A 27,962-nucleotide genomic window follows, 5' to 3' on the forward strand; every position below is an offset into this window, starting at 1 on the left:
TGTGTTCCCGCCCACTGTGGATGAGAGCTCCCGTTGCCCCTGTTCTTGTCAGCACTTAGTATGGTCAGACTTTTTCGTCTTAGCCATTCTGGTTAATTTGCTTTTTCCTAAGTGCTCGTGGGCCCTCCGTATGTGTTTTTGGGTAGAGAGCAAAAGCTCATACGTACGGAGGCGTGCAAAAGGCATATGCCTGAGTGCCCGGTACCCACCAGGCCGGGTGTCGGGCGCTGGGAACGAAACCGTAACCCTCACGGACCCAGAGCCCCTCGGTCGCCTTGGATTGCGCCGACTTTCAGAAAGCGAAAAAATGCACACGCCAAGAGCCTCTGCGATGCGGGTTGGGGACAGCGCTGGGGACACACGGCAGGACAAAGACTCAAGCCTCTCTCAGGCTCCTGGGGCGCTAAGTGTCCACGCGATGCTGGTGATTTCCTTCTTTCTTTCTTGTTTTTCTTTTAAAGTGCAAGTGGGGGAGGGGCAGAGAGAGAGCGAGGGAGAGAATCCCAAGCAGGCTCCGTGCTGTTCAACGTGGAGCCCGATGGGGGGCTCGAACTCATGAGCTGTGAGATCACGACCTGAGCTAACATCAAGAGTGGGACGCCCAACTGACTGCGCCACCCAGGCACCCCTAGTGATCCCTTTTCTAGAAAATCAGCACCGAGGTCTGGAGAAGGTCAGGGACTTGAGTGCCGAGACATCTGTCACCCAATTTCAGGGCTGGCGCTTTGACCCTGGGTGCCCCTCTGACCTGCCTGCCCCAGCCTGGGCCCCCTCACCTTTGCTCTGTGCCAGGAAACGGCCTCTCCCCCAGCCTCCGGACCCCTCATAAAATTGAACTCCTCAAGGCACGGGAGGCCAACTTCCAAGGACAGCGGAGGCCAGGAGGCCACCAGGAGCCAGGAAGGCAGGGCCTCCCAGCCATCAAGGTGTGGCAGCCGCGGACTTTGTCTCTCTGGGTGGGGAAACCCAAGTCAGCGTTTAGCAACTGCCTGGGCCTTGGGGCCGGTTCACGGTCTCTCTGTGCACCTCAGTTTCCCTATTTACCCACCGGGGCCCTTCCTGGTATACGCCCAGCTCCCTGCCCGTAGCAGGCACTGGGAGAATGGATGAGAAGGAGGAGACGCCCCCTGTGGATCTGCTCCCCGCACCTCCCCCTACTTCCTCCTCCCAGGCCCCCCTCCCCCACCCCCAGCAGAGCCGTGGTAGGAGGGGCGGCACCCAGGAACAAGGGCACAGGGACTCCTCTCCCCCAGAGTGGGCCTCTCCCTGCCCTCAGCTGCAGTCCCAACCCCGCCTGTCCCTGCCTCAGTGTCCCTTTAAACATTTTATGCATTTTTTAAGCACCTAAGTAAGGTTTACCTGACATGTGATGAATCTCACGCTTATTTTATTTTAATTTTTTTTAATGTGTATTATTTGAGAGGAGAGAGACGGAGAGAGAGAGAGAGAGAGAGAGAGAGAGAGAGACAGAGAATGGGCAGGGGAGGGGCAAAGAGAGAGGAAGACACAGAATCTGAAGCAGGCTCCTGGCTCTAAGCTGTCAGCACAGAGCCCGACGCGGGGCCGGAACCCGTGAACTGTGAGATCATGATCTGAGCCAAAGTCTGACGCTTAACTGGCTGAGCCACCCAGGTGCCCCCTGAGGGGGTCTGTCTTATTGCATCACAGGAATTCTTTTTTTTTTTTTTTTAAGTAACTTGTTTTTTAAAGTTTATATAGAGAGTGGGAGGAGGGGAAGAGAAAGAGAGAGAGAGCGAATCTGAAGCAGGCTCTGTGCTCAGCGTGGACCCTGACCTGGGGCTTGAGCCCACAGCCCTGAGAACATGACCTGAGCCAAAACCAAGAGTCGGACGCTCAACCGACTCAGCCACCCGGGAGCCCCGAATGTCAGGTTTAAAGTAGACAATTAGAGGACTTTTGTCACGTGTCTACCTCCGTGAAACCACCAGCATAATCAAAATGGTGAAAAACCACGCCCATCACCCCAGAAAGTCCCCCCGTGCCCCGGCCTGACCCCACCCCCACCCCCCCAGACAACCAGAAACCTCCTTGTAGTCACTCCAGATCTCTGAACTTGGCATTTCCCAGAATTATACATAAGTGGAACCGAACAACACATCCTCTTTTGCGTCTGGCTTCTTGCGTGCAGCAGAAGGCAGCGAAGGTTCACTCAGGCTGTTGTGTGTTTTTCCCCTTTTTATGGCTGAGTAATATTTCAATGTATGGGTGGACCACACTTTGTCCACTCACCTGCCGGTGGACCTTTGGGTCACCCCCACTTTAGGGATGTTATGAGCAAAGCCGCTCTGAAATTATTTTATTTTATTTTTCATTTTTGAGAGAGCGAGCACGAGCGGGGGAGGGGCAGAGAAAGAGGGGGGACAGAGGATCCGAAGGGGACTCTGTGTGACAGCAGACAGCCCGATGGGGGGCTCGAACTCACGAGCCACGTGACCATGACCTGAGCCAAAGCTGAATGCTCAAGGGACTGAGCCGCCCAGGCGCCCCGAGGGCAGGTCTCGGCCAGCGAGGTTTTCTGTTTTCATTTCTCTTGGGTGCGCGCGTTAGTTACCAACTGCTGTGTAACAAATCAGCCGGAAGCCTGATGCTTGAGAACAAGAAACATTCATCGCCTCACACAGCGGCTGAGGGTCAGAGAGCACCTAGATGGATGGCTGTAGCTCGGATCTGTCATGAAATGGCAGTCACACTGTCAGCCAGGGTGGCTTTATCTGAGGGTCCCCCCCCCCCGCCCCCTGCAACTGGGGCCTCACTGGGCGCTGGCGGGAGCCTCCACCCCACCCCACCCCACCCCACCCAGCTTCTCCAGCAGACAGTACGAACTCAAGAGGGAGCCCAAGATGGAATCCAGAAACACCGTGTCACCAAATCCTGGAACCCGCGTCTTCTGTAGTCTGTGTATCAGAAGTAAATCACGATCGCTAAATTCGAGCCACATCCTAGCTGGCGGGTGAATTACATAAGGCCGTGAATACCAGGAAGCAGGGCTCTCCGGGGCCATTGTAGGGGTAATCTGCCACCGTCAGTGAGTATTTAAACATTTAAGCAAACGTTAAGCTTCTACTGTGTGCTTCTCGAGAATCATCTCCCTGGCTATTTACAACAGCTCTCCGAAAAAGAACGAGTATTATGCCCACTTGACGGGTGGGGAAACATGCCCAGAGAAGTTAAGTCGCCCACCTGCAGTCCACCCAAGAGTGAGCCGCCAAAGGAAGATTCCATCCTGAGGCTTAAGCCCTGCATACGGAGGAGGCCGACAGCAGCGAGAAACAGGAACACAGGAGGGAAGAGATTTTAGCGACTGCTTTTTTCTCCAGAGACAGAGAAGGAGCAGGCAAGGGAGCTGGGCTCCTTTGCTGTTTTCATAAACATTTATCGAGCACCCACTGTATGCCGGTGCTGTTTTCGTGCTGGGGGCACCACAGGGAACGAGATGGACAAAGTTCCCTGCACACGTGGAGCTCACACCATGAGTAAGTGATTTCACTCGTCACCGTCCAGCCAGCACCTGGCGCACAGGAGTGTCGCTGGCGCAGGAAGGAAGCCCAAGACACGACCCCACGGGGACCAGGACACATGCGGTCATTGCCTTCCTGGAGCTCACGGTCTGGTGGTCACTGTGGATGGCAAACAACACCCGCAACTTTTGTCTATTCGTGGGGGGAGCCCCAGGCCCCTTGCCCTGGCTGTGTGTCCCACTCAGGTGTGGATGGAAGTCCCAGAGAGGAGAGTTTCAAGGAGCCAATCTTCCCACACACCCAGTCAACTAATAAATGGAGCCTTTGACCCTCCCCTCACCTCATATCTCAAGATAGGCTAGAACAGCAAGTCAAGGTGCGGCTTGCTGTGGATCTGGGCACGGCCGGGTGGGGAGAGGAGGTGGGCGTCCTGCTGGGTCAGGGCTGGGAGAGATGCCATTGCAGGGAACCGTGCCTCGTGGAGCCTCCGTTTCCTTGTCTGCCCGCACTAGGAACACTCCAGGCCCTTTTATTCTCTTTCTGTCACTCAGAGCACGTTGATGGAGCACCCTCTCTGTGTTTGAACCTTGTTCTAGGTCTCTTTTGGTGAGAGGCCAGATGGTAAGCATCTTAGGGCTGTCGGAACGATACAACTCCATGGGTTCAGGGTGAAAGTGGCCCAGGTCCATACTTACGTGAAAGGGCCTGGCTACGTTCCAATAAAATCAACGGGGCAGCAGGGCTGGTTCAAAGGGCTTAAAGCGTGCTGGGTATACAACAGGCATCTCATTAATGCTTGTCTCCTGCCTGAACACTGCAGGCGCTGCACTGGTCCGTGCCTGGTTTACAGTAGGCACTCCGGAACGCTTTTGCCCTGTCTGGTACATAGCAGGTATTATATTAGTGCTCGGCCCATGCCTAATTGGAAAGCAGATGCTGCTCCAATGCATAGGCCACATCGGGTATATAGCAGGTGCTACGTGAATGCCTGGTCCCTGCCTGGTTTACAGCAGGCTCTCCATTAACGCTTGCTTCATATGCATATGGAACATAATACCCCGCAAATAGCAGGCACTGCATTAACGCTTTGTAAGTGGCTGGTATACAGTAGGCGCTGGAGTAATGCCTGGTTCGTGCCTGGTTTGTAGTCAGCGTTCCATCAATGCTTGTTTCCTGCTGGGCATATAGCAGGCGCTGCTTTAGTGCTGGGCTCGGGCCCCATATACAGGAGGCGTTCCTTTATAGCTTAGCGGATGAGAGGAAGGTTCGTTTCCGGCCAGGCAATGCCAAGGCGCCTCCCGGGAGACCGTGAGCGCTGGGACCCCAGCGTCTCGCGGCGGGCCGAGGTCCCCGGGTGCCGCGACGGCAGCTACGGGGTCCACGCCGCTCGCTCCGGGGCCCAGCGGACCGCCCGAGCGGGGCCGCGCGGAGCCGAGCACAGACGAGCCGGCCGGCCGAGTCCGCCACATTCCCACAATCCCGGGCGGCCCCGCCCGGCTCCCGGCTGCGCGTCCCCCTTCCCACGTCGGCGCAACCTAACCCGCGGGCGCGCCCGCCGCGCCGCGCCCCGCCCCGCCCGCGCGTCGCCCCGCCCAGCGCAGCCGCTAGTCCCGCCCCCGCGGCGGGCGCGCGGGCCACCGCCCCCTCCCATTGGCCGCACTGCCCGCCCGTCGGCGTTGTCCAGGCGCGGGTTAGGTTGTGCACCGCTTGTCGCTCGGTCGCGGCGGCTGCGGTTGGCGGCGGCGGCGGCGGCGGCGCGGGCGCGGGCGCGGGGCAGCTGGGCGGGAGTGCGCGGCCGAGCGGGGACCGGCGCTCGTAGGCGGCCGAGGCGGACCGGCCGGCCCCGGGGGCCGAACGCCTAGGGCCAGGCGGGCGCGGCCGGGGCGGCTCCGGGCCAGGGCCAGGGCCGGGCCGGGGGGCTGCGGCGGCGGCGGCGGCGGCGGCGGCGGGGGCGGCCGGCGGGCGGCCGGGGCCGGGACGATGACTCTGGAGTCCATGATGGCGTGTTGCCTGAGCGATGAGGTGAAGGAGTCCAAGCGGATCAACGCCGAGATCGAGAAGCAGCTGCGGCGGGACAAGCGCGACGCCCGGCGCGAGCTCAAGCTGCTGCTGCTCGGTGAGTGGGGCCGGGCCTGCCGGGGTCCCGCTGGCCAGCGGGCGTCCGCGCCGGCCGGGTGGGGCCGCCCCCGCCGTGCTGCCCGCGGCCCGTGCCGTCCGCGGCGGGCCCCCGTCCCTGCCCGTGCTGTCCGCAGCACGGCCCAGCCTCCTCCGGGGCCGGCCTTGCCGGTGCTGTCCACGGCAAGTCCCAGCCCCTGCGTGGTCAGCCTTGCCCGTGCTGTCCAGATCAGGCCCCAGCCTCCTCCAGGGCCGTCCCTGCCCGGTGCTGTGCACGGCAAGTCCCAGCCCCTGTGGGGTCAGCCGTGCCTGTGCTGTCCGCGTCGGGCCTCGGGAATCCTCCCCTACTTCTGCCGTCCACATCAGATGTCCAGGCCCTGGTGGGGTCAGCCCCTGCCTCTACTGCCTGGGAAGGGACCCAGAATCCTCGAGGGTCAGCCCTGTGCCACTTCTCACCGCAGGAGCCCCTTGCCCGCACAGGGCTGGCCGTCTGTCCCTGCTTTACGGAGTCTACCCGGCCGCTGCCCCAGCGTCTGCTCAGCAGCGGACCTTTGGGCTGTCATCCGCTAGCTGTGCCCCTCACCTCTCGGGATCTTGTCTCGGTTCTTCCCAGCAGGTGGAGCCCTGTTCCTGTGTGCGGGGGGTCTGTCCCCCGTCTAGCACCCCAATCCCGCTGCGGGGAGAACCTCTTTGAACGGTTTTACATCCCTTCCGGGAGAAGACAGCCTTCCGTTCCCTCGGGGTTTCTGTTTCGGGCCGAGGCCAGGGTGCGGGCACTGCAGGAACTATCCCAGATTCTTAGAAGCGGCCAGCTCACCACCCTTCCGCAAACCCCTTCCTTCTGTCTTGGTGAGAGCGGGCTCTCCCAGGTCGGCCTCCTCCTGCAGAAGATTCCTGTCCCAGTCGCCAGGGTCCCAGTCTCCATCGCCCCAAGGCACACCTGTTGTAGGGACGAGTGGGCCCGGCTGTTGGCAAAGTGCTGTCACCCTAGCGAGGGCTGTCGCAGGGCATCACCGCCAAAGGCAGGAAGGTCGTTTACAAAACAGAAACCCTGGCCCTGCCCTGCTCTCCCGAGCCCTGCGCCCTGCACCAAGGGGAGGGCTGGAAATGCTCACTCGCCCTCAGGGGTAGCCTGGACGGGGCCCAGAGTGGGAGCGGGCGGCTGGCCCAGGCGGGTGCGCCCAGAGAGGGGCGGAGGGTTTAGAGGAGCCGAGCCTGCAGGTGAATGAGTGGTGGGTGGCCCTTTGGGAGGTGGCAGGTCTTGAGGGGGATGCATTGCGTTTCCTGCTTGTGGTAACCCACGTGGGCCCCCCATTTGATGAAGTACCTCTCCTTTTGTTGTTTTTCTTTCCAAACATACGTCCCGGTTTACCCGAAGACTGCCAAATAGGCCATCCTTGCAGAAAAGATAGGCAGAGAGTAATCTTCAAGTTTGGGGGAGACTTGCAGTGGGGCCGAGGGGTCTTTAGGGGGACGGCATGGCTCTGGCTGGCTTTTGCAGTGTGACACAGACTTTATCATGGGAGGGGGGCTTCGGAAGTTATCGGCCTCGTAACGGTACCACCAGTTGGCCTTTGCCTGGGGGCTGTGTGAGCCTCCAGGTTTTCCTGCCACCCGTCCTGAGCACGCAGGCTTTGGGCCGAGTGGGGTTCGAGGGGGCAGGTCAGCAGCTCACGCTTCTGCAGCCTTGGTGTGCGTGTCCAGTGTCCCTGGATTGGGGGATCCAGCGGGGCCACCTGCTGAAAGTGCTGGTGCCTGCCTGTGGGCGGGGGTGGTGCCTGTTTACAGCCCCACACCTCTGCCGCCCCGTGACCCTAGAGAGGCACACAGCCGCCCCCTGCCAGCCTGCACTGTGGGGGGTCATGCACCTGTCCCCGAGGCCGTGACGTGCTAGGCATGGGGGGCAGATAGGAAAGCGAAGGGGTGGGCTTGCAGGTCCGAGGTGAAGGTCTGAGGCATAGAGCACAGCAGCAAATGCCTGGGGTGCCCTGGAGGCAGGGTCGCCCCCGTTGGGACCCCCCCCCCCCCCGCGCCCCAGGCCATTCTCCGTGCCAGCACACGGGGTCCAGTGCGGGCTGTGGAGCTGGGGTGTAGGCTCGTCAGGTGTTTGGGGAGGGCTTTCGAAGCGAGTACTCCATTTGTCCACCAGAAAGCCGCATACACACGTGCGTGTTTGGTAGGCCATGTGTGTGTGAACGTGTGCGACACGCGCATTCAGCTCTCTGGGTGCTGCTGGTCAGGCCGTGCTCTGGTTACCGTTTTGTCCGGTCCGGAGCGGGAGTAGAGGGCGCGGCTGTGCGGGGCCAGCTCCCGGGATCTGGGTCCTGAGAACTCAGAATTGTGCGCGGGAGGACCCCGTGGCCTGCGGGCTGAAACCCCGTTAGGAGCTCTAGGGACAGGGGTCCCGGGCAGGCCTGGCTGGCTTCTGCCTCCCGTGACCTCTTCTGGCCAGGTCCTTTGCTGTTATGTTTGTGTCACTTGGGGGTGCCCCTCGTCTGTTCCTTAGGGCGGGCGTATTGGAAAATCGAGATCTTCACGGGAACCCCGGTCACTGGGGGTGGCAGCGAACGGCCCGGCTGAGCCTCCGCGGCTCTGGGACTTCTAAATAAAGCAGGGCGGTCAGTTCCACAGGCTTCCTGTCGGCTGCGCCGGCCCCCAAAGGGCAGTGGAAAGGCCCGGAATCTGGCATGGGGTGTGGTGGCCCTGGTGGGAAGGGCGCGCCTCCCGGGGCTTCGAGGCGCCGTGTGGAGCGTGGCCACCGGCTCCTGGCGGGGCGGTCATGCTGCACGCCCTGCGACCCCGGAGAGCGGGAGGCACCTCGGGGAGCCCCTGGGCTGCGGCGGGCCCGTGACCCACCCCAGGATGTGCCTGACGCCCCTTGAATTCAGATTTCGTTTCTCCTGCCCAGAGGGTGTGCTTTCTTGGGGCACAGTCCGTGTTAGTGCTGCGGGAGCCCAGCGCTGCCCTCAGAGCTCCCCCTCCCTCAGTTTCCCTGCACGTGCGGGAGGACGCCAGCGCCTGGACGCGGCTCTCTCTCCTTCCCGCGGGGCCGCCAGGTGTGCCCCGGGCGCGGAGCTCCCGTCGCCAGATGCACTGACGGAAGATCGAGGCCTTTCCAGGCTCTGCTCCTTCCCCGCGTGCGCCGTGCCCGGCCGGGCTGCGGTGGGACACGAGGAAGTGTTCTGCCTCAGATATTTAACCACAAGAGGTTTCACTTTCACGTTTTTGTGGTGGAGCCCTCCCCGGTGCAGCCCCAGGAGCGCGGCCACGGGCATCGCCGCTCGTGGTGCCCGGCGTTTGGCGCTTACAGAACCCCGGGGAGGGGGAGGGGAGGTGTGTTTGTCCCCCTCGGTCCCAGATGGTGCCCGGTGCAAAGTTCAGCCGGGGCGGGCGGGTCTGGTCTGGGGCTCCGGGCCACGCCGGGTGGACTGAGTGGGTGGACTGAGCCGGGCCCACTGCCCTCGGGAGGAGGGGCCCCGTCTGCGGGTACGGCTGTCCCGGCGGGCAGGCCGGCCCGGGAGCCGAGGACAGCCAGCCTCTGGGGTCCGTGGGCTCAGGCTGCTCACAGAACCGCCATCCCAGCCCCTCAGGTGTGCAGCCGCTCACAGGTGCTCGTAGCTCCTGCGCCCACGGTCCCGGTGCCTGTCTTCTGGGGCAGCCACCGTATCTGTCCCCTGTGGGGCGTCCGGCCCGTGTCTGGGTCCCATCTCACGGCCACTCAGTCGCCGTGCGGTATCGTCCTTGCTCCCGCTGCTGCTCCCCACCTTCGGGGCTCCGCCACCCCGGCCCCCGGTGCAGGGCCTGCAGTCTCAGGAATGGTGGCTGGTGACTTCCATTTGCTAAGGGAACTCACATCCCCCAGGGAAGTGGGACGGGAGTGACTTGGTGCTGCCACCACAGCCCTGGGGGACCCGAGCCTCCCTGCTCAGGTGGGCCCGATGCCGTCTCACCTGTGGCCCTCTGCTCTGATGTGAACAGATGGGGACCCCAGCGGACAGCTCACGGTTACCCTCCTCGGGGGCTCCTGCTGGTGGGTGTGGGGGGCTTGCTTTGAGGGCGCCCTGTGTAGCCGGCTCGGAGCAGTGGGGGGGCGCTGGCTCTGGGGCGGGACCACGGCTCCCGCCCTCGGTTTCCTCCTCCGTCTGATGGGAATGACTGTCCCGGGATTAAGTGTGATGGTGCCACTGAGGCCCCTGGCACACAGCAGGTGCTCGGCAGGCAGAGGGAGCCCTTTGATCCTGTCACTGCCCGTCCTCCTGGGCACTTTGCACCACGTCCCCTATGAAAGCAGCTGCGACGTCCCTGGGAGGCACCTGTCCCCGCCCCTCAGCACCCGGCCGGCAGGTGTGGGGTGGGGTTTCTGTTCTGTCTGACTCCCGGTCTCGGCGTTGTCTTCTGGAAATCCGAAGTGAGGGTGACGGGGAGGGACAGACGGGGGCCGCTGTCTCTGTCATTTCTGTTCGACCACACCGTCCACCTGGCTGGCAGTTCCCTCTGCCACTGAGCAGGGCCCCCCTGTCCTGCAGCACGGGGACTCACAGTCTCACTGCCTTTCCTCCTTACCTTTCCTGAGCCCTGGCAGCTGGATGGCGCTCTGTGCCCCGGGCACTCGCAGACTCCTCTGAAGGGGCAGCTCCGGCCGGTCCCCTGGGAACTGGCCTCGTGTTGGCCCCGGGGCATCGTGTTGAGAGGGACAGGAGGTGTCAGGTTAGAACACTCACAGAGTCCCTTGGGGCAGGAGCGTAAACGGGAGGCTCTCGCCACCTCTGCCCAGCTGGCCTGTCCTCCGAGCCTCCGTGGAGGTGTCGGTGAGCTGTGCGGGCCCCGTCCCTCTTCCCCAGCTGGGCTGCATGGGGGGCTGGGCAGGACTGGGGGCTCACAGGGTCCTGACTACCTCGGTGCCCCAGGAAGGGCTACAGTAGGACTTGGCACACGGGGGCAAAAGTGGGGGCGCAGTGACACGTGTGGGGTGAAGGACGCCCACCAAAATCAGCAGGGACAGCTGTCCCACCGTCGGGCTGGGAGGAACAACCGACGTCACGGCCCGGCGTCTGCGCCCCGCGGCCCCAGCCCCGGGGTGTCCTCCCTCCTCTCCCTCGTAATCGAGGTGCACACTGGTGTCTTCTCGCTCTCTGGGCCCCACACCCGAGCGACGAGCGCTCCGCCCCAACGCCGAGGCCAGATGGCCCCAGTCTGGAGGTCCGACGGTCCCTGGCTGTGTGACCCTCCAGAGTGTATCAGAGCCTCCCCAGAGGGGATGTGGGGACAGTGGTGTCACTGAAGGAATGAGCGGGCTTGACCTGCCATCCTCAGCTGCTCAAGGACTTTACAGTGTCTCTGTCCTCCCGGGTAAGGTCAGCGTCCCGTCTCTGATATCAGACTTGCTGGCACAGCTTGAGGTCCCAGGGGTATCCGGGAGTCCCAGGTCGCAGGGGTGCTCTCGCGTGGTCTCCCCGCAGTCCCAGGAGCTCCCGGCTTCACTGCCCACAAGCCGGAACCGTGGCGGCCTGCCCCTGGGGTCCAGGGTTCAGCGGTCCCATCCTTCCTGCCTGTTAGGCCTTGGCCCCGACGGCATTGGGTCCCTTTCCCGCCCGTCTGGGGCTAGGGCTCACACTTCCTTCCTCCCTGCCCCCCGCCCCCTGCCCATCCCCCAGAGCTCGGTCCCTAGTGAGGGCGGACAGCGGCGTCTCCTCCGACTCTGGCTTCCACTCTCTTCCCTCTTCTTTCAGCTTGTCTCAGCTGGGCGTGGGTCAGATGTGGCCCTCCTGCCAGGGATGCGTCAGAGCACACCCGGGGGGTGTCCACGGGCTCCCGGTCCTGCTGCGTCCCATCTGATCCTGTGGGGCAGGCGCCAGGCTGGGCTGCCCCCCAGGGGCTTCCTGTCCCTGAGTTAACAACCAGTCGAGTCCCCCCGCCCGGCACCGGGATGGGGAGGACCCGCGGGGGATGCTTGGCGGAGCCAGCACGTTGGATGGGGGCCAAGTTCGTTCTGTTCATTCACAAAAAGCTTGTGCAGCATCTTCCGTGAGCTGGCCTGGGGGGCTGGGGGCTGGGGGCAGGCGGCTTTGGGCAGACCCCCCCTCCTTCCCCCACCATCCCCCCCCCCCGCCGCATGAATAACTGGGGTGGCATCGTCTGCAGCGAGAAGGGGTGGAGCGTCAGGGGGCCGAGGGCACTTCTAGGAAGACCTGAGATTGCGTTTCTGCGAAGGAGGCTCCAGTCGCACTGGGGGTGGCTTATGTCCCCTGGTGGCACAAGTGCCCACGGACGTCTCCTTGAAATGATGAGCAGCAGGCAGGCCAGGGGCCCACGGTCGTGGACTTGGGGTCTGCCCCCAGCCAGGACCTGGTGCCGGCACGGTTCCTTCCAGGGAGGCGGTGTGATTTCATCACCCGCCCCAGGGCACCCCACCGCAGGGACCCCCGCCACCCATCTCACCCTGCGTCCGCAGGGGTTCCCACTAGGCCCTGAGTGCGCTCCGCAGCACGGCTGGGCCGCTGTAACCACCTGCCTGGACGTGGGGGCCGTGGGGGCCGTGGGGGCCGTGGGGGGCCTCCGGGCCGATGCCGCTTCTCGGTGGCTGTAGGAAAGTTCCAGGAAGTCACACGTGGGTGCTGGAGTGAAGACACCGGTCTTTGCCGGAGCGAGCGACTTTGGAGCTCCTGGGTCCAGGGCAGCTGTGCCTGCGTGGTTGGGGGCGAGGAGGGGCGCGGTAGGCGAGTCTGCGTCGGGGAGTGGGGCCCGGTCTTGGGTGTGTCACACGCTTGGGCACGAGCTGGGGCCTTCCCTCCCTGGTGGGCAGCCAGAAGGTTTTGAGCCAGGAGGGCACGTGCAACCAGATGTCTTTCAGGGGGAGTGTGAGCGTGGGCCAGCCAGGTTGCACCGGAGGCTGGAGACTGAGCGGGGCGGTGGGTCGGGCAGGAGAGAGCCCCGTGGGAGGTGAGGGGGGCAGGGCTGAGTGGAACCCGGGGCGTCGACCACGGCGCGGGGCTGGGTGAGCGGCTGGTTCCAGATGGGCTCAGCCGTGAGGTCCAGGCAGGCCTGGCCTCCGAGACGCTTGTGGGCAGGTGCACGTCGGGTCAGGTGTGTGGCAGTTCCTGGGGCCAGGGATTCTGTCACAGGCCCCAGTCCCAGCTTCCAGGCGCTACGTGACGACAGATATGGCAGTGGCTCAGTTGGCCCCAGAAACGGGGCATCTGGAAAACGAACCTGGGTTGCTTTGGCCAGCTCAGTCTTGCACGGGTCCCCTGCGTCCAGCCCTCCCTCCCCTCCCTCCCGGACGCTGCGGTGGCCCAGCGCCTCCTGGGCAGTGGGCCTGGCCCGTGCCAGGGCAGAGGGCCCTGCTGGCTCCCGCCTGCTGTGCTGCGGCACCGGGCCTTCCTGGGGACCTTCCTGCTCCGTTGACGTAGGCCCAGAGTATACGCCACACGCGATACGTGGCATTTTTCTCTGAGGTCCTCACCTGCCCACGCCTGCCTTTCTCTCCATACCCTCCTTTCTCCGTGGCTGCCGTGGGCAGGGTCACTGATTACCCCGTTTCCCAGGCAGATGGGGACTGTCGGCCATGCCGATCCCTTTTGCGTCCTTCTTCCCCTCGGCTTTATTGACACATGAGCGATGTCGATGCTGAGCAGGTTTAAGGTATGTAACTTGAGGATTCGATGCGCTCACGTACCACAAAATGATTGCTGCAATCAGGTCAGTTAGCGCATTATCTCACATTAGGTTAGTTGGCACATCGTCTCACGTTGTCTTTGCGCACTTCGCTTCTGCTGGAGTTTGACCACAGCCTCGGTCTTTGCTGTGGCCACGCTGCCGTGTGGGGGGCGTTTGCAGACTAGGCAGCAGGGCCACGCAGCTTGTCCGGGGCCCCCGACCTCTCCGGGAGCTGATTGTGTGTTTCCGGCCTCCTTGACATCCTGCTTATATCTCGGTTTTGCGGAGCGTGTCCCTGCCACCCCCCGTCCTCCCTCAGCCCGGCTTCGTGCCGGATGCGAGGCTGCTCTGGCTCGGCATCGAGGGCCCCTTCGCGGGCACACCTGCCTCGCCTCCTGTCCCCTCCGGGGCTCACAGCAGTGTGTTGTGCTGATTGACACAGCCGTGGGCGTGGGTGCGGGTGGGTGGGTGCGGGTGTGCGCACTCGTGTGCCCTCGAGTACATGTGCGGGCGTGCACACGTGTGTGTGGACGTGTGTGCACGGCCCCCGGAGCCTCCACGGGGGCTGCTTCCCTCTTTTGCCTTCATTTTTATTTTTGTTCTGTAATTTTAATTACAAAATTTTTTGATTTTTTTTACAAATTTTGTTTTTAATTTATTTTTTTTTCAAGTTTACTTATTTTGAGAGAGCGCCCAAGCAGTGTAGGGGCAGAGAGAGCGTTAGAGAATCGTAAGCGGACTCCGTGTTGTCAATGCAGAGCCCGATGTGGGGCTTGAACTCCTGGCCATGAGATCATGACCTGAGCCGAAATCAAGAGTCGGACGCTTAACCAATTGAGCCACCCAGGCGTCCCCCAATTTTTTAATGTTTTAAATAAGCTTATTTATATATTTTGAGAGCGAGAGAGCAGGTGTGTGTGTAAGCGCCCGCGTGGGTTCGGGGAGGGGCAGAGAGGGAGAGGGGGAGAGAGAGAATCCCCAGCAGGCCCCCCACCGTCAGCGTCGTGGAGCCCAGCTCGGGGCCTGAGCTCACGAACTGTGGGATTATGACCTGAACCGAAATGAAGGCTTGGAAGCTTAACCGACGGGGCCCCCAGGCGCCCCTTGCCTTCATTTTTAAGGAGCCGGTGTGAGGCCGGTCCTTGGCTACACACGGTGCGGTCTACAGGCCCCGCCCGTGGTCTCCCGCCCGCCTCTTGTGGGAGCCGTGGCCTTGGCCTCTCCCGTCCCGAGGTTCCCGCGTGTGCTGCCCTCGGCGTGCGACGTGCCGTGTCTGCACGTCGGGCTGACCTTCGGGGCTGCGTCGGGGGCTGTGGCTGTAACGCGGGTACCTGGTGAGCTGTTTCCTGGGAGCGAGCCTCCCGAACAGACCAGAACAGACCAGCGGGGCAGTTTTCCTGTAGCAGCGTTTTTGTCAAAAGTAGGGCTTCTCAGGGCGGTCCTGCCCCCTGGAGGTCACTGGGCCGTGTCTGGGGATCTGTGGTCGTCACACTGGGGGGCTCCTGCCATCGAGGGGGTGGGGCCGGGGAAGCTGCCCGACCCCCACAGCGACCCCCACAGTGCCCGGGTCGCCCCCCAGAGAGTGAGTCGGCCTGGGGTCAGCAGCGCCCGGGGGACAGGCGCTGGCCAGGAGGAAGGCACGGGAGAAACTGCGTTCCTAGCACGCACGCCCCTCCCCGCGGTGTGTGGTGAGGGGGAGCAGTGTGGGACCCTCGCCGAGGGGCGGGGGGCCGGTCAGGGCGAGCAGGTGGCCTCCCGTCCCTTTCACAGCAGAGGCGAGTTGTTTGAAGGGGGGTGGATGGAGGAGGGCGGGCGGGTAACCACGTTACCTGATGACGGACCCGAGGGGACCCGAGGTCGTTTCACTGACTCCGCGGCAGATCCGAGGCAGTTGGTGAAAGAACCAGAGAGGCAGCCAAGGCCCCGCTTCGTGGTGTCTGGTTAGGGGCTCGGGTCTCCCCGAGTGCGGTCAGTCGCTCAGATACTGGCTCAGGGCCTCCCGGCCGCAGGACAGTGTGGACACGCGGGGCCCGCTGGACCCGTCTCCTGCGGAAGCTCCTGGGCCGCAGAGGGTGCCGGCCGCAGACACCTGCAGAGAGAGCCCCCGACTCGGGCAGCGGCCACGGCTCTGCGTGCAGGGAGGGCTGTCCACCCCCAGGGCGCGGGGCTCTGTGGAGCGCGCATCGCCTCACGGGCCACGGCGCGGGAGGTGCGTGGACCGACCCAGAGCGGTGAAAATAAGCCTGAGCAGCGGGTGGGGCGGGTCTGGGGCCTCGGTCTGCGAGTGGGTGCCCGTGGAGGGTCGTCAGGCCGCGGTTTCAGGCGTCGTGCTCTCAGAAGTTACAGGTCGTCTCTGCTGTGTGATCACGTCACTCCGGGACTCAGTCTCTGGGGGTCCGGGGTCCGGGTGGCCCTCGTTCGGGGTCCCTCATGGGGTTGCAGAGCACGTGTCGGCCGCGTCCGGCTGCGGGCCCCCCCGTGGCCTCTCTGCCCAGCGCCGCTCGAGCGTGCTCGGTGTGGCGCCCCCCCTTCCCCTCGGCCAGTGGTGCCGGGCAGTGCGGACCTAGTCTCGGGAGGGGCGCGCCGTCATCTGTCCTCTGTCGGCTGCAAGTGAGTCACGGAGTCCGGCCCGCGCTCGCTGCCGGGGCCTCGGTCTCCCCCTCGGGAAGGGGGCGTCGTGGAGGCCCGTGGGCATTAACGGCCTCTGCAGTGGCGGGCCCTGAGTGTGGGGTGCCCCCTCCACCTGGGGGTGCGAGGCCGACGCAGGAGGGGAGCCCGGGCTGCGTTGTGCCGCGGCGAGATCAGAACGTGCCGGTCCGGGGCTCCGCGGGGCCGGGATGAGGGTGCAGTGGCCACGTAGCCCCTTTCCAGCTGGCCCTCCGATCCTTTTGATCCTGGAGGCTGAGGCGGGGGCCAGCGTGCCGCCCCGGAGCAGCCCGGTGAGCCCCGCGGCCGCTCGTGCTTACGGGGGAGAAGGGAGACCCCGGGGCTGATGTTGTGCGTGCCAGCTCAGCGGGCCGGAGAAGGGAGCGGACGCCGGGTTTGGCGTGGCTTCTGGGTGGGCGTGGGACACGGGGCTTGGACTCCTGGTGCCGTGGTCGCTCCGGGCGAGCGTGGAGCGCTCAGCAGGCGGCGTGACGCTGGGTGGGTTTGTGAGTTCAGGGCTAAGGGGGAAGGAGCTTCCGGGGACCTTTGTGGGGACGTATTCGGTCCTTAGAGCGTCCAGGCTTCTGTGCGGATACCCGACTCTTGACCCAAAGGAAGGCCGGCTTCGGTGGGGCCCCTGGTCGGGGGCCCGCGGAGATGTCGCCACGTGACGCTCGGTGTCCACGGTGGGCGTGGGAAGGTCTGGGGGGCCGGCCGGCCGTGGGGGCCCTGGAGGAGGAGGAGCTTGTCACCTGAGAGTCTGGGGCGGCGGCATGTGGCGGAGACGTGGCCCCGTGCCTCCCTGGGGCACCAGACCCAGCGTACCCAGCAAGCGCTCACGGAGGCCAGTCACCCCTGCCAGGTGGCTGGGCCGGACGCACCGCAGGCGCCAGCCCCCCAGCCTCGGTTTCCCATCGCGTGGCAGGGTCGTATGCTTGGGGACACGAGGGAGGTAAGACGGGGGACGCGCCTCCCAGACCGGCTGCGTGCCGGCCGCGCGTATCCCACGCCCGCCCCGAGCGCCGAGCTCTTGGGCCCTTGGGCCCTTGGGCTCTGACTCCCCCGGGGGCCCTCCTCTGCCGGGTGGGCCCCCGGCCTCGGCTGCGGCCTGTCCTCACGCGCCCTGCTCTGCAGGCACGGGCGAGAGCGGGAAGAGCACGTTCATCAAGCAGATGCGCATCATCCACGGGGCGGGCTACTCGGAGGAGGACAAGCGGGGCTTCACCAAGCTCGTGTATCAGAACATCTTCACCGCCATGCAGGCCATGATCCGCGCCATGGAGACCCTGAAGATCCTGTACAAGTACGAGCAGAACAAGGTGAGGCTCTCGGGCGGGAGCGGGCGGGCTGGACGCGGCGTGGGGCCCGGCCCCCGTCCCCCCGTCCCCCCGTCCCCGGTCCCGGCCAGGGCCTGCCTGCTCGCAGCGCCTGTGCGGGCCCGTCCTGGCCGGGCCTTAGCGCTCCTGTCCTCCGGCAGGGAAGCCGGCCGGGAGACGGGCCCCTCAGCACCCTGTGTGATGCTCTGGGTGATCCCAAGGGAGGGGGCATTTCCCTTCCTTGTTTTTAAAGTTTATTTATTTTAAAAGGGAGAGCGAGCGAGGGAGCGCACCTGTGAGCGGGGGGACGGGCAGAGAGGGAGGGAGAGAATCTCAAGCAGGCTTCACGCTGTCAGCACAGAGCCCGACATGGGGTTCTGTCCCACAAACCGTGAGATTGTGACCTGAGCCGAAATCAAGAGTTGGACGCCTAACCGACAGCCACCCAGGCGCCCCTCCTTCCTTCTTCTTTTCTTTCTTTCTTTTTTTTTTTTAATGTTTATTTATCGCCCCTCCTTCCTTCTTCTTTTCTTTCTTTTTTTTTTTTTTAATGTTTATTTATTTTGAGAGAGAGAGAGAGAGAGAGCGCGCGCGAGCGTGATTGGGGGAGGGGCAGAGAGGGAGGGAGACACAGAACCCCAAGCAGGCTCCAGGCTCCGAGCCGTCAGCAACGAGCCCGAGGCGGGGCTTGAACTCATGAACCTGGAGATCATGACCTGAGCCGGTCAGACGCTTAACTGAGGAGCCACCCAGGTGCCGCCCACCCACGTTCCTTTTTTTTTCACTAACAGCAGTTGGGACAGAATTCAGTCACCGTGCAGGCCTCCACTTAAGTGTGCAGTGCCCACATCCATGGGGGAACATTCCCTCCCCCCAGAAAGAAGCCCTGTCCCCCTTAGCCGTGACCTCCCCTGCCCCTTCCTCCCCCAGGCCCCCACGAGCCCCCTTCCCGTCCGTGGATGAGCCCGTCCCGGACGTTCCACACACGCGGACTCACACCCCGCGTGGCCTCTCGTGGCCGGTTCCCTCCCTGAGCGTCGCGTGTTCGGGGCCCGTCCGTGGGGCGGCGTGGGGGGGCGCCTCGCTCCTGCTCGCGGCCGAGGGACGTGCGCGTGCGCAGTGGACACGTTCATCTGCGGACGTGCCCGTGCGTGGAGGACACTGTGAATGCACTCACCGCCTGATGGACCCTTGGGTCGTTTCCACGTTTTGGCCCTTGTGGATCCTGCTGTTGAGACGTTCACGTGCAGGTTTTCGTTGGCACACCTGTTCTCCGCTCTCGGGGGCCTGTTCTCCGGAGTGGAGACGGGGGGGCGGTCCCAGGGCAGCTCGGGGTCTGCCCCTGGGCGGAGCTACGAGCCTCCTCTCGCCGCAGCGTCCCCGCCGGCCCCGCACCAGTGGGCTCGCGCTGCTGGCCTCTCGGCTTTGCTTTTGTACATCTGGTTTTGGAGTGTTTCGTTCAACCCCAGAAGTCTGCCCTGGGCTAACGTGAGGTGGTTTAAATTAATCCATTCGCTTCGAGGCTTAAGAAGGTCAATCAGCTAGATTGCTGATGTGTCTCCGATTGGCACCTTCCTCCCTTTACGCCTGGTTCACAGATGATCAGGGACCCCCAGCAGGGCCTGATGGTGGGCTTGTTGGGGGGTCCCTGCCGTCCTGGCTGTGAGCCGCGCGTACGGGGCCTGCTGGAATCTCTTGTCCTCTGGGTCTGGGTCAGTGCGACCTGCACAGCCGAGGCCCCCTCCAGCGTCCCGACTGTGCGTCCCGCGGGTCCCGTGTTTGGACCGTAGGTGTCCATCAGCGTCCAGAACAGGGGCCACCGGCTGTGGCCTGTTTCTGTGAACAGTTTTATTGGTACTCACCACGCGTACTCATTTACCTAGAGGCCCCGGTGGCTTTCGCCGCAGTGGCAGACACAGCTGGCCACAAAGGTGACAACACTCCTGTCTGGGCTTTTACAGAAGCAGATCACCGGTCCCCAATCTCCACGTGTGCACAGTCAGTGGGTTTTCGGGGGCGGTGCCTGCTTCTCCAGGCCCCTGACCGAGAGGCAGGTGAGGGCCGGAGGCCACGGCCGGGGGACCGGAGAGCATCATTTGGAGGGGGGCAAGCGGGGGCAGCCCTCGAGTCCAGGAGGAGCCTGCTGGCCTTCGGCGCCCTGGCTAGGGCTCCCTCGTTCCCCATTTTGAGTTCTGTCCGGGTGTGTCCTCCCTGGTCCCTCAGCTGGTGGCCGGTTGTGTGGGCCTGACCACCCTGAAGACAGGCACGTGGGGTGGGCTGGAGGAGGAATGGAGAGTCTCCTGAGCCACCTGCCTCGCTGTTGTGTGTGTGCACACGTGTGTATACGTGTGTGTGTGCACGCGCGCGTCTGGGGCATCCCTCGGGGACTGGTTCCCCAGGAGCGGCTCCCCTCGCCCTGCGGGTTCGGGGGCGCTGTGCAGGTTCCTGTCGTAGCTGTGAGTGAAGAAGCCACTGGCCGCGGTGATTAGCTCAGCTCCAGCCCCTCCCCCTCCGCTGGCAGGTTCCTCGGCCCAAGCCCCACCCCTGGCCTGCTGTGTGCCAGGCCGGGGGTGGGGGTGGGGGGTGCAGGCCAGACAGCGGCTCCCCGACTCGGTTCCTGTGCGGGCGGTGGTGTTCGTTCCGTCGTCCCGTTTGCCCTCGGTCCCTTTTACGGGATCTGCTTGTGCGTGTGTGCGGTCTCCTCCCGTCCCGCCTGCTGCCCTGCGGAGCAGGGCCCTGACCCAGCCGGGCACCCCCCGCAGGCACTGCCTTGTTCCCGGGCACAGCCACTGCCGCCCACCCTTGCCCCCGCCTGACGCGTGCTCCCGCCTAACCGGGTGACGGCCCGCCCCGGTCGGGCGCCCCGTGTGGCCAGGCCCCCGGCGAGCCCACGGCTCTCCCTACCCACGCTCGCAGGCCAACGCGCTCCTGATCCGTGAGGTCGATGTGGAGAAGGTGACGACGTTCGAGCACCGGTATGTCCACGCCATCAAGACCCTGTGGGACGACCCTGGCATCCAGGAGTGCTACGACCGGAGACGCGAGTATCAGCTCTCGGACTCCGCCAAGTAGTGAGTAGGGCGCCCGCCCCGCGGGTCCCAGCCAGGGCCGCGACGGGGTTGTCGGGCGCCTGCTGCTCGTGACACGCGGGCCACGCTGGCGAGACGTGGTCACTGTAGGCAGCCTGGCTGTGCCCGAGCGTCTGCTGTGGCCACTTTTCTGTGAGCCTCTGCTACTGTGCTAGAACGAGAAGGTTCGTTTTGGAAAGTCCCCTGGGAGAGGGTCCCTCAGAGCCGGCTCGAGTCGTGCGGCTCCCCTGGCCACGGGACCCAGGGCGGGGCTGCTTCACCCCTGCTAGTGAGGGCTGCTGGGGGGACCGTGGTGGCCCGGCCGTCCCCCCACCCCTCACGCGCTGGCCCGAACAGCCTCGTCCCTGCCGTGTTACAGCTACCTGGCCGACGTGGACCGCATTGCCACCTCGGGCTACCTGCCCACCCAGCAGGACGTGCTGCGGGTCCGAGTGCCCACCACCGGCATCATCGAGTACCCTTTCGACCTGGAGAACATCATCTTCAGGTACCTGCGCCCTGGTTCCCTGGGGAGGGTGGCCCTGGGGCCACCTGGGGCTCTGTGAACTGCAGGAGGGAGGGGCCCAAGCACCTGCTGTGGAGACAGTGTGATTCACTGGGTCCCGGCCTCTGCTCCCAGGGGGCGTCCTACCCCGATGGGAGAGAAGGCTCATACAGCGGCCACCGAGTTTCCACGTGAGCCGTGTCCCAGTAGTGGTGCGGGTGGTGGCGGAGCTGGCCAGAGGCGGCCTGGAGGGGAGGGTCTTCCGGGGGGCCCTCTGTGACAGGGCCGCAGACGAGGGAGGGTGATCTGGAGTTCCCGCCAGACCTGGATACGCTTCAGGGCAGTGCGGGCTTCCTGACGGCCCTGGGGACCCACACAGAGCTGGGTGACGGGAGGGTCCTGGACTCTGGCTCTCGGGCCCACTGTGGCTCGTGGCACGTTGGCAGAAGGGGTGCGGCGGTTCTCCCTTGGGGCCAGAGTCGTGTGGCCAGAGTAGACCCGGTGCCTTGAGGTCCTTGAGGACCCGGGCCGGCCTCTCAGTGGGGTCCCAGCTGGTGGAGAGTCGCTAAGTGGCAGAGGGCAGGTGCGTGTCTGCTGGGCCACCGTAACAAAGGAGCACAGATGGGCGGTTTAAAACCACACGCGTTGTTTCTGTCCCGGCTCTGGAGGCAGAGCTGGTTGAGGCGAGGGCACGGCTGGTTCCTTCCGAGGCCGGAACGGTCTGTTCCGTGCGTCTCCCGGCTCCCGTCCCGGCCCGTCTCACGGCCGGGGGTCGCCGGCCATCCTTGGCACCCCCTGGCTTGTAGGCGCACCACCCCGTCTCTGCCTCTGTGGCCACGCAGCCTCTCCCCACGTGTCTGCGACCAGCTGTCCCTCTTCCTGTAAAGACAGCGGTGAGCGGAGTAGGGCCGCCCTGTCTAGTGTGATCTCCTCCTAACCAGTGACCTCTGCAGTGGCTCTGCTCCCACGGCGGGTCCCGTGCCCGGTTCTGGGTGCGCTGGTTTGGAGGACGTTCAGCCCAGCGCCCCCGGCACGGCGCCCTCTGCTCCTTGTGTGCAGGCTCACCCTGGGGAAGGGGCCGGTGCCTCCTGGGCGGGGGTCCCAGAGAGGCGGTCAGCCGTGGCCCCTGTCCCCGGCCTGGCCTCAAAGCGCCAGCTCTGTTGGCTGTGTTCCGAGGGGCCCTTTGGCCTTCACCCCTCCCTGCCGTCCGCACCCTCTCTTACCTGCCGGGCCTCTGTCGGAAGCCCTCTGGGGTCCCCGGAACCTTCAGAGGCTGTGGGCACCCGCCCTGTGTGTGTCCGACAGCCCGTTTTCCTGGTGACGGCTTTCTGTTTTAATTAGATCCTCGGCGGGGTTGTGACCTCAGAGTTCAGACCCGAGGTCTCCAGAGCACAGGCTGCGGCTTGACGAGGGTTCCCCCGAGCTCCCATTTCGGGGACTCCTCGCGGCCTCACGCTGACCTCTGCGTGTCCTATGCCTGCTGTGTCCTCCCCCTCCCCTGCCCGAGCCTGAGCTGGGTGTGTCCCCTCTTCTTGGCACCACTTCCCTGGTGCCCCTCCCTGTCGCCCCCTCTCTGTGGGGTGCCCGAGCTCTGTCGTGGGCCCCCACCCTCTGCCACTGCTATTCCCCAGCCAGCCCACCCTTCGTTAGCCGCGTTCTTCCCCTCCAGCCGTGCACTCGTGGAGACAGCCTCCGGGCCCTGGCGCTGAGCTTGGGTCTGGCCCCTCAGCGGGGTTGGGACGGCACCGAGTAGTGGCCTGACGGCCCCGGCGTGTGAGGAGATGGGCCTGGTCCCAAACGGGGGCCTTGCGTGGAGACCTCGCTCCACACTGGGGAGGCCTCGCTTTCCAGTAAGGCCGTGGCCCCAGACGCCGTCAGCCCTGACGGCACTCCCCGGACTGGCCCTCACACAGGGCCCTCGGCCAGTCCCCACCCTCCTGTCACCACTGTCCCGTCCGTTCAGCGTCACCCTGGCACATCCACCATCCACCTGTGCTCTCTGGAGTCTCCCGGTGGGGGGAGCGCTCTGCCAGGAAGCCCTGCTCCCGTGGGCCAGGCCGGCGACAGCCCTGAGTGTCAGCCCCTCCCTGCAGCCGCGGCCAGAACCCCTGCCTTCGCGGGGACCCCTGCCTTCTCGGGGCCAGGGCTGGGGCCAGCAACTCCCGGGTAGCCAGCGGCCAACCCCTGCAGGCAGGCCTGCGTGATGGGGTGTCCCTGGCGTTTCCTCCCCCTGCTGCTCCTTCTGCTTGTGAGCGTGTTGTTAGTACTGTTACTTTCCGCGTGTTGGTCCTGCTGGGCAGGAGACCTGCTGGCAGAGACAGTTGGCTCTCTGAGCCGCCCCCTTGTGATGCCGAGGCTCCTCTTGCGCCAGCGTTTATCTCCGTCCTCTTGTGGAGATGGAGACCGTTCCCCGTGTGTCACAGACATCTGTGCACCCTGCGCAGACGAGGGGATGGGTCTCCAGGGGTTGCCCCCCCCCCCCCCCGGCCTCGCAGATGTCTGTCTGCGGGCGTGGGTGCTGAGCCCCGCCGGGCTCCTGTCCCCGCAGGATGGTGGACGTGGGGGGGCAGCGGTCGGAGCGGAGGAAGTGGATCCACTGCTTTGAGAACGTGACGTCCATCATGTTCCTCGTGGCCCTGAGTGAGTACGACCAAGTGCTGGTGGAGTCGGACAACGAGGTGAGGCACCTTCCTCCGCTCCCCCCCCCTCCCTGCGGCCGGGGCCCCGCCCACGCTCACGCCCTCCTTCCGGCAGAACCGCATGGAGGAGAGCAAAGCCCTGTTCCGGACTATCATCACCTACCCCTGGTTCCAGAACTCCTCGGTCATCCTGTTCCTCAACAAGAAGGACCTGCTGGAGGACAAGATCCTGCACTCCCACCTGGTGGACTACTTCCCGGAGTTCGACGGTGAGCCGGCCTCCTCCGCCCCTCTGCCGCCGGGGGGCGGGCGCCCGTCCCGCGCGCTCTCGCTCTCGCTCTCGGGGCCCCAGTGCCCGCCATGCGGGGACGCGGGTGAGGACGGGGTTTCCCGCGGGCCCTGGCAGAGGCTGGTGGCTCAGTTAGCGCGAGCCCGGGAGCTTCCTGGAGCTCTGGGGGCTTCACGGGCCCCCTGCCTCAGTGCCCCTTCCCGAGCCTCTGTGTCCCCAGCGGGGGCGTCCTCTTGGGGAGGGCGTGCGCCGCGGCAGAGGGACCCGCCCGGACGGACGCGGTGCTCCCAGGCCGCCACCCAGCCCCAGCTGGCAGTCCGCCCCGCCTCCCACCCCTGCAGTGGGGGGGGGGGGGAGCGAGGCACTGGCGGCGAAAGGGTGGCCCAGAGAGTGCCCAGGGTAAAGCAGAAGGCAAAAGTGAGCAGAGACGGCCCCCGCCTTGCCCTTCGGCATCCCCGCAGCCCGCCTCCCAGGACACAGGACAGGGAGAGGACACAGGCCGGGGCGGTCGGGGTCTGGCCACTCTCTCCCGATTGTCTTTGTCCGGCTGGTGGACTCTTGTCGCGTGGCTGTGGGCCGACAGCTGGGACGGGGCTGTGCAAGTGTGCACGCGTGTGCAGGGGCGCATGGGGCCGTGTGTGCATGCGCGTGGCCACGTGCCCGTCCGTGTTGGGACGGGGGTGTGTCGGGGACGCGGTGGGAAGGAAGGTGGGTGCGGTTTGGAGGTGGTGGGGTGTCCGACGTAACAGCCGACCGGGAGGCGTGGGGGGTGGGGGGGGCGGTGACCTGCGTGGAGGCCGGTGGGCGCTGGTGGAGCTGCCGCCTCGGGAGGCCGCAGCTCGGGGCCTGTGGCCTCCACGCGGGGCCCTCATAGGAGCAGGGAGGAGGCGGTGCCTCTGTATGCGCGCGTGCGCTGTGCGCGGCGGGGGGCGGGGCCTCACCCGCCTCCGCCTCCCCCAGGGCCGCAGCGGGACGCCCAGGCCGCCCGGGAGTTCATCCTGAAGATGTTCGTGGACCTGAACCCCGACAGCGACAAGATCATCTACTCCCATTTCACATGCGCCACCGACACGGAGAACATCCGCTTCGTGTTCGCGGCCGTCAAGGACACCATCCTGCAGCTCAACCTGAAGGAGTACAACCTCGTGTGACCTCGCCGCGGCCGCCCGAGGGAAGAGGGGGAGCCCCAGGCGGGCCCCTCCTTGGGGCGCCGTGCCCGGCCGGCTGTCCCGGCTCCGCCCGCAGACCGGTTGATTTCGTTTTCATATTTTTAACAAATGGTTTTTTATTTCACAGTTATCAGGGGACGTACGTCTTTCTTTCTTACACCTCGTGCACCTTCTCACCTGTGTCAGCGGCAAGGCCGCCTTTTCTTGGCCTTGACTCGGGGCTCGCTTTTTTCTAAAAAAATAAAACAAGAAAAAAAGAAAAAAAAAGGAAACAGAAGAACGGATGGAGACAAGTGGAGACGAGCGGCCCCGGGCCGGCGGCCTCCCGGCGGTCACGCGGGGACAGAGCCAGCCGCCGGCCTCGGACTCCCCGGCTTGCCCTCCCCTCGTTTCTCGGTCGTTCCCCTCACAGGCGCGGCGGCGGCGGCGGCGGCGGCGGCGGCGGCGGCGGAGGCCTGGGGACTGTGACTTCTCTCTCTTTCTCTTCCTAAGTTATTGACACCCTGGACTCCAAGAAGTGGGGGTGGGTGGCGCCCCCCGCTGCCCGCCTGGGAAGTGCCTAACCTTTTTTTTTTTTTTTTTTTTTTTTTTTTGGTGAGGAAGGAAAACGCAGTGTGCCCACTCTTGGGTCAAGGAGACCGCCTGGCTCTCAGCCCTCCCCGCCCCCCGCAGACCTCGGGGGGCCCTCCCAGGGCCCTGCAGGCTGCCATCCGCACGCCCCCGAGGGTCACGTACCCTCCGGCCCTGGCCGAGGGCACCCCGCTGCATCCAGGAGGCCAGAAGGAGGCCCCCTCGGACTGGGAGTCACTTTTGATGTGTTCTGTTTTGAAAGCAGTTTGGAAACAGTGCGAGTGGGGTGGGGACTTTTTCAGAATCTTCTCAGGTCTGTCCCCTGGAGGCAGGAGCGGGGGAGTCGCCCCTGGCGGGGGTTCTCGGAGGCTTCCGGCAGCAAGCACTTGCCCCCACGTCTTGCGGGTCCGCCCCGAGCCCCACCCCGGGAAGCGAGCACGCAGCACACGCACTTTGCCCAGAGCCATCGAGGGCCCGCGGTGGCCAGGCCGCGTGGAGGCCGGTAGCTGGCGCCTCGGCCCCCTGGTGGTTTCCAGGCCTGGCCACGGCCACGGCCACGCACTGAGCCAGAGCCGGGGCCGCCTTGCCTGAGCCCCCGTCTTCCGAGGGGCTCAGAGGGTGGGAACAAGCAGGGGGCTGTTTTGGGGGGGGGGGTATGAGGTGGCTGTTTCATCTGATGTAGACTGGGCAAGCACTACAGTGTTTTTCTGTGGGTTGGTTGTTTTGATTTGCACAAAGTAACAGGGATGAACCGCCGGTGATGCCTTGGACCCGCCCAGGACATCTGGTCGCGGCGCGTTAGCGGTCTGTGTGGCTGCTGCTTATTGGGGCCGTCTTCAAACACGGTAGAAACAACTCAACCACCAGCCCGGACGCCGGTCCTGTGTGCCTGGCCCACTTCCTCTGTGCTCCGGAGGAGAAAGGACGAGTCTTGCGGCTCCCGCACAGAGTCCCTGGAGGGCGGGGTGGCTGCGTTCCTGGTGATCGGCCCTCTCTGGGGGCAGAATTGGCAGGGGGGGCAGGGCCCCCAATTTCTGTGCCAGTCGTCCCTCGGTGCCTCTACCGAAAGGGCCCTTGTGCCATGTGTGTATGCGAGGTGTGTGCTGTGGGCCGGCAGCGGGGAACGCAGGGTCCTGGCTGGGTGGGCACCTCCATGTCTTAGCGCCTCTCTGGGGCCTGGATCGCCAGGGAACAGGATTGGGCTCTCAGGGTGACGTGAGCCGCGGGCCTGAGGCACCCGAAGTATTCACTTTTCCCAGAGGGAGCAGTATGCCAAGCACCCCAAAGCCAGAGCCTGGTGCTCCCGGCACCTGGGAGGGGGGCGGGTGCTGTGCGCCGCGGGGGGTGCGAGACCAGTTCTGTGCCAATGTCAGTGGGGGGGGGGGGGGACCACGTGGTCTGGGCCCCTCCCTCGCCCATCTTGTGAGGTTGGTTTGTGTTGTTTTACACCCTGGTGGGCTTTCTCGAGAGTGCCAGCCTCCCGCCCCTCCCGCTGCGTCGTCAGATCCCCAGCAGAGGGGAAGCCGCGCCTGCTCCCAGTGCCAACGCCCCCCCCCCCCCCCCCCCCCCCCCCCCCCCCCCCCCGCGGCCGCGCGGGGATCGTGCGGGGATCCTCCCGCCGCCGGCAGACGTTCTCCGGTTATACTTGTATATTACACAGGCCTGATTTCAGACGATTTAAACCTTAACCTATTTTAAAGAAGAATATTATATAAAAATACTGTTTTTAAACCTTTTGTCATTTGAAATGCATGTATTGTGAGCGCTGGGGGATGGGCACGTTAGCTCAATGCCAACGTCCTGGGGCCAAGGCTGCCGAGGGTCGGGCGGGCTGGACGGCAGGCTTTGCTCATCGTGTCGGGGCCCTGACCCCTTAATCCAGAGACACCTGATGGAAATTGACTTTTCATATCTTTCTCCTGAAATGAATTCTGTTTTAAATTGGAATAAATTCTGTTCCTAAATGCCGTGGCCCCCTCTGGCTTATTTCCTATCGCTGGCCGTGGTGGGTGCTGGGCAGTGTGTTGGTGCCGAGGGTCTGCAGGGGGCTGCCTGGTGTCTGTGCATCTGGCTGGGACCCCAGCACCTTTGGCCAGGTGTCTGAGCTCCTGGGACCCGTGGCCACAGCTGCCCCGGGATATGCCTGTGCCTCCGCCCCGGGCAGCGACTGTGGCATCGGGGCCCCTGCTCTGAGGGCCTCTTTCTGGACCCTGGCTTCAAGTTCATTTGTGCTGCGGGACTAGAGCATCGTGCAAGAGTAGTGCCTCCTCACTGGGGGCAGGGGACCGAGGAGCCCGGTTCTGGGCCGGGCTTGCTACTCGCGGTGGGGGCCGTGGGGGCCGTGGGGGATGCTCTTGTGGAACATGTTCTCCTCGCCCACCTGTATTAGGCCAGTCTCCGCAACCACTCCTCGAATTTTTTCCTTTTTAAAAAGTGGTAAGTGCACATACATGTACCATTTGTGGGCGCCTGGCTGGCTCAGTCAGTTGAGCATCTGACTCTTGATCTCA

At 64.5% G+C, this 27,962-nt stretch overlaps 1 protein-coding gene across 1 annotated transcript; it reads left to right on the forward strand.

Annotated features, from left to right (window-relative positions):
- The first annotated feature begins 5,420 nt into the window (after positions 1 to 5,420).
- GNA11 (G protein subunit alpha 11) lies at positions 5,421 to 27,416 on the forward strand. The gene is made up of 7 exons (XM_019430860.2): positions 5,421 to 5,595; positions 17,031 to 17,215; positions 20,129 to 20,283; positions 20,660 to 20,788; positions 23,334 to 23,463; positions 23,540 to 23,693; positions 24,674 to 27,416. Exons 1-7 carry the CDS (start codon positions 5,460 to 5,462, stop codon positions 24,862 to 24,864), a joined length of 1,080 nt encoding a protein of 359 aa, XP_019286405.1. The 5' UTR covers positions 5,421 to 5,459; the 3' UTR covers positions 24,865 to 27,416.
- Positions 27,417 to 27,962: the final 546 nt, after the last annotated feature.

This window comes from Panthera pardus, unplaced genomic scaffold, assembly GCF_024362965.1.
Source record: "Panthera pardus isolate Hobbes unplaced genomic scaffold, ASM2436296v1 HiC_scaffold_8, whole genome shotgun sequence".
Lineage (NCBI taxonomy): Eukaryota > Metazoa > Chordata > Mammalia > Carnivora > Felidae > Panthera > Panthera pardus.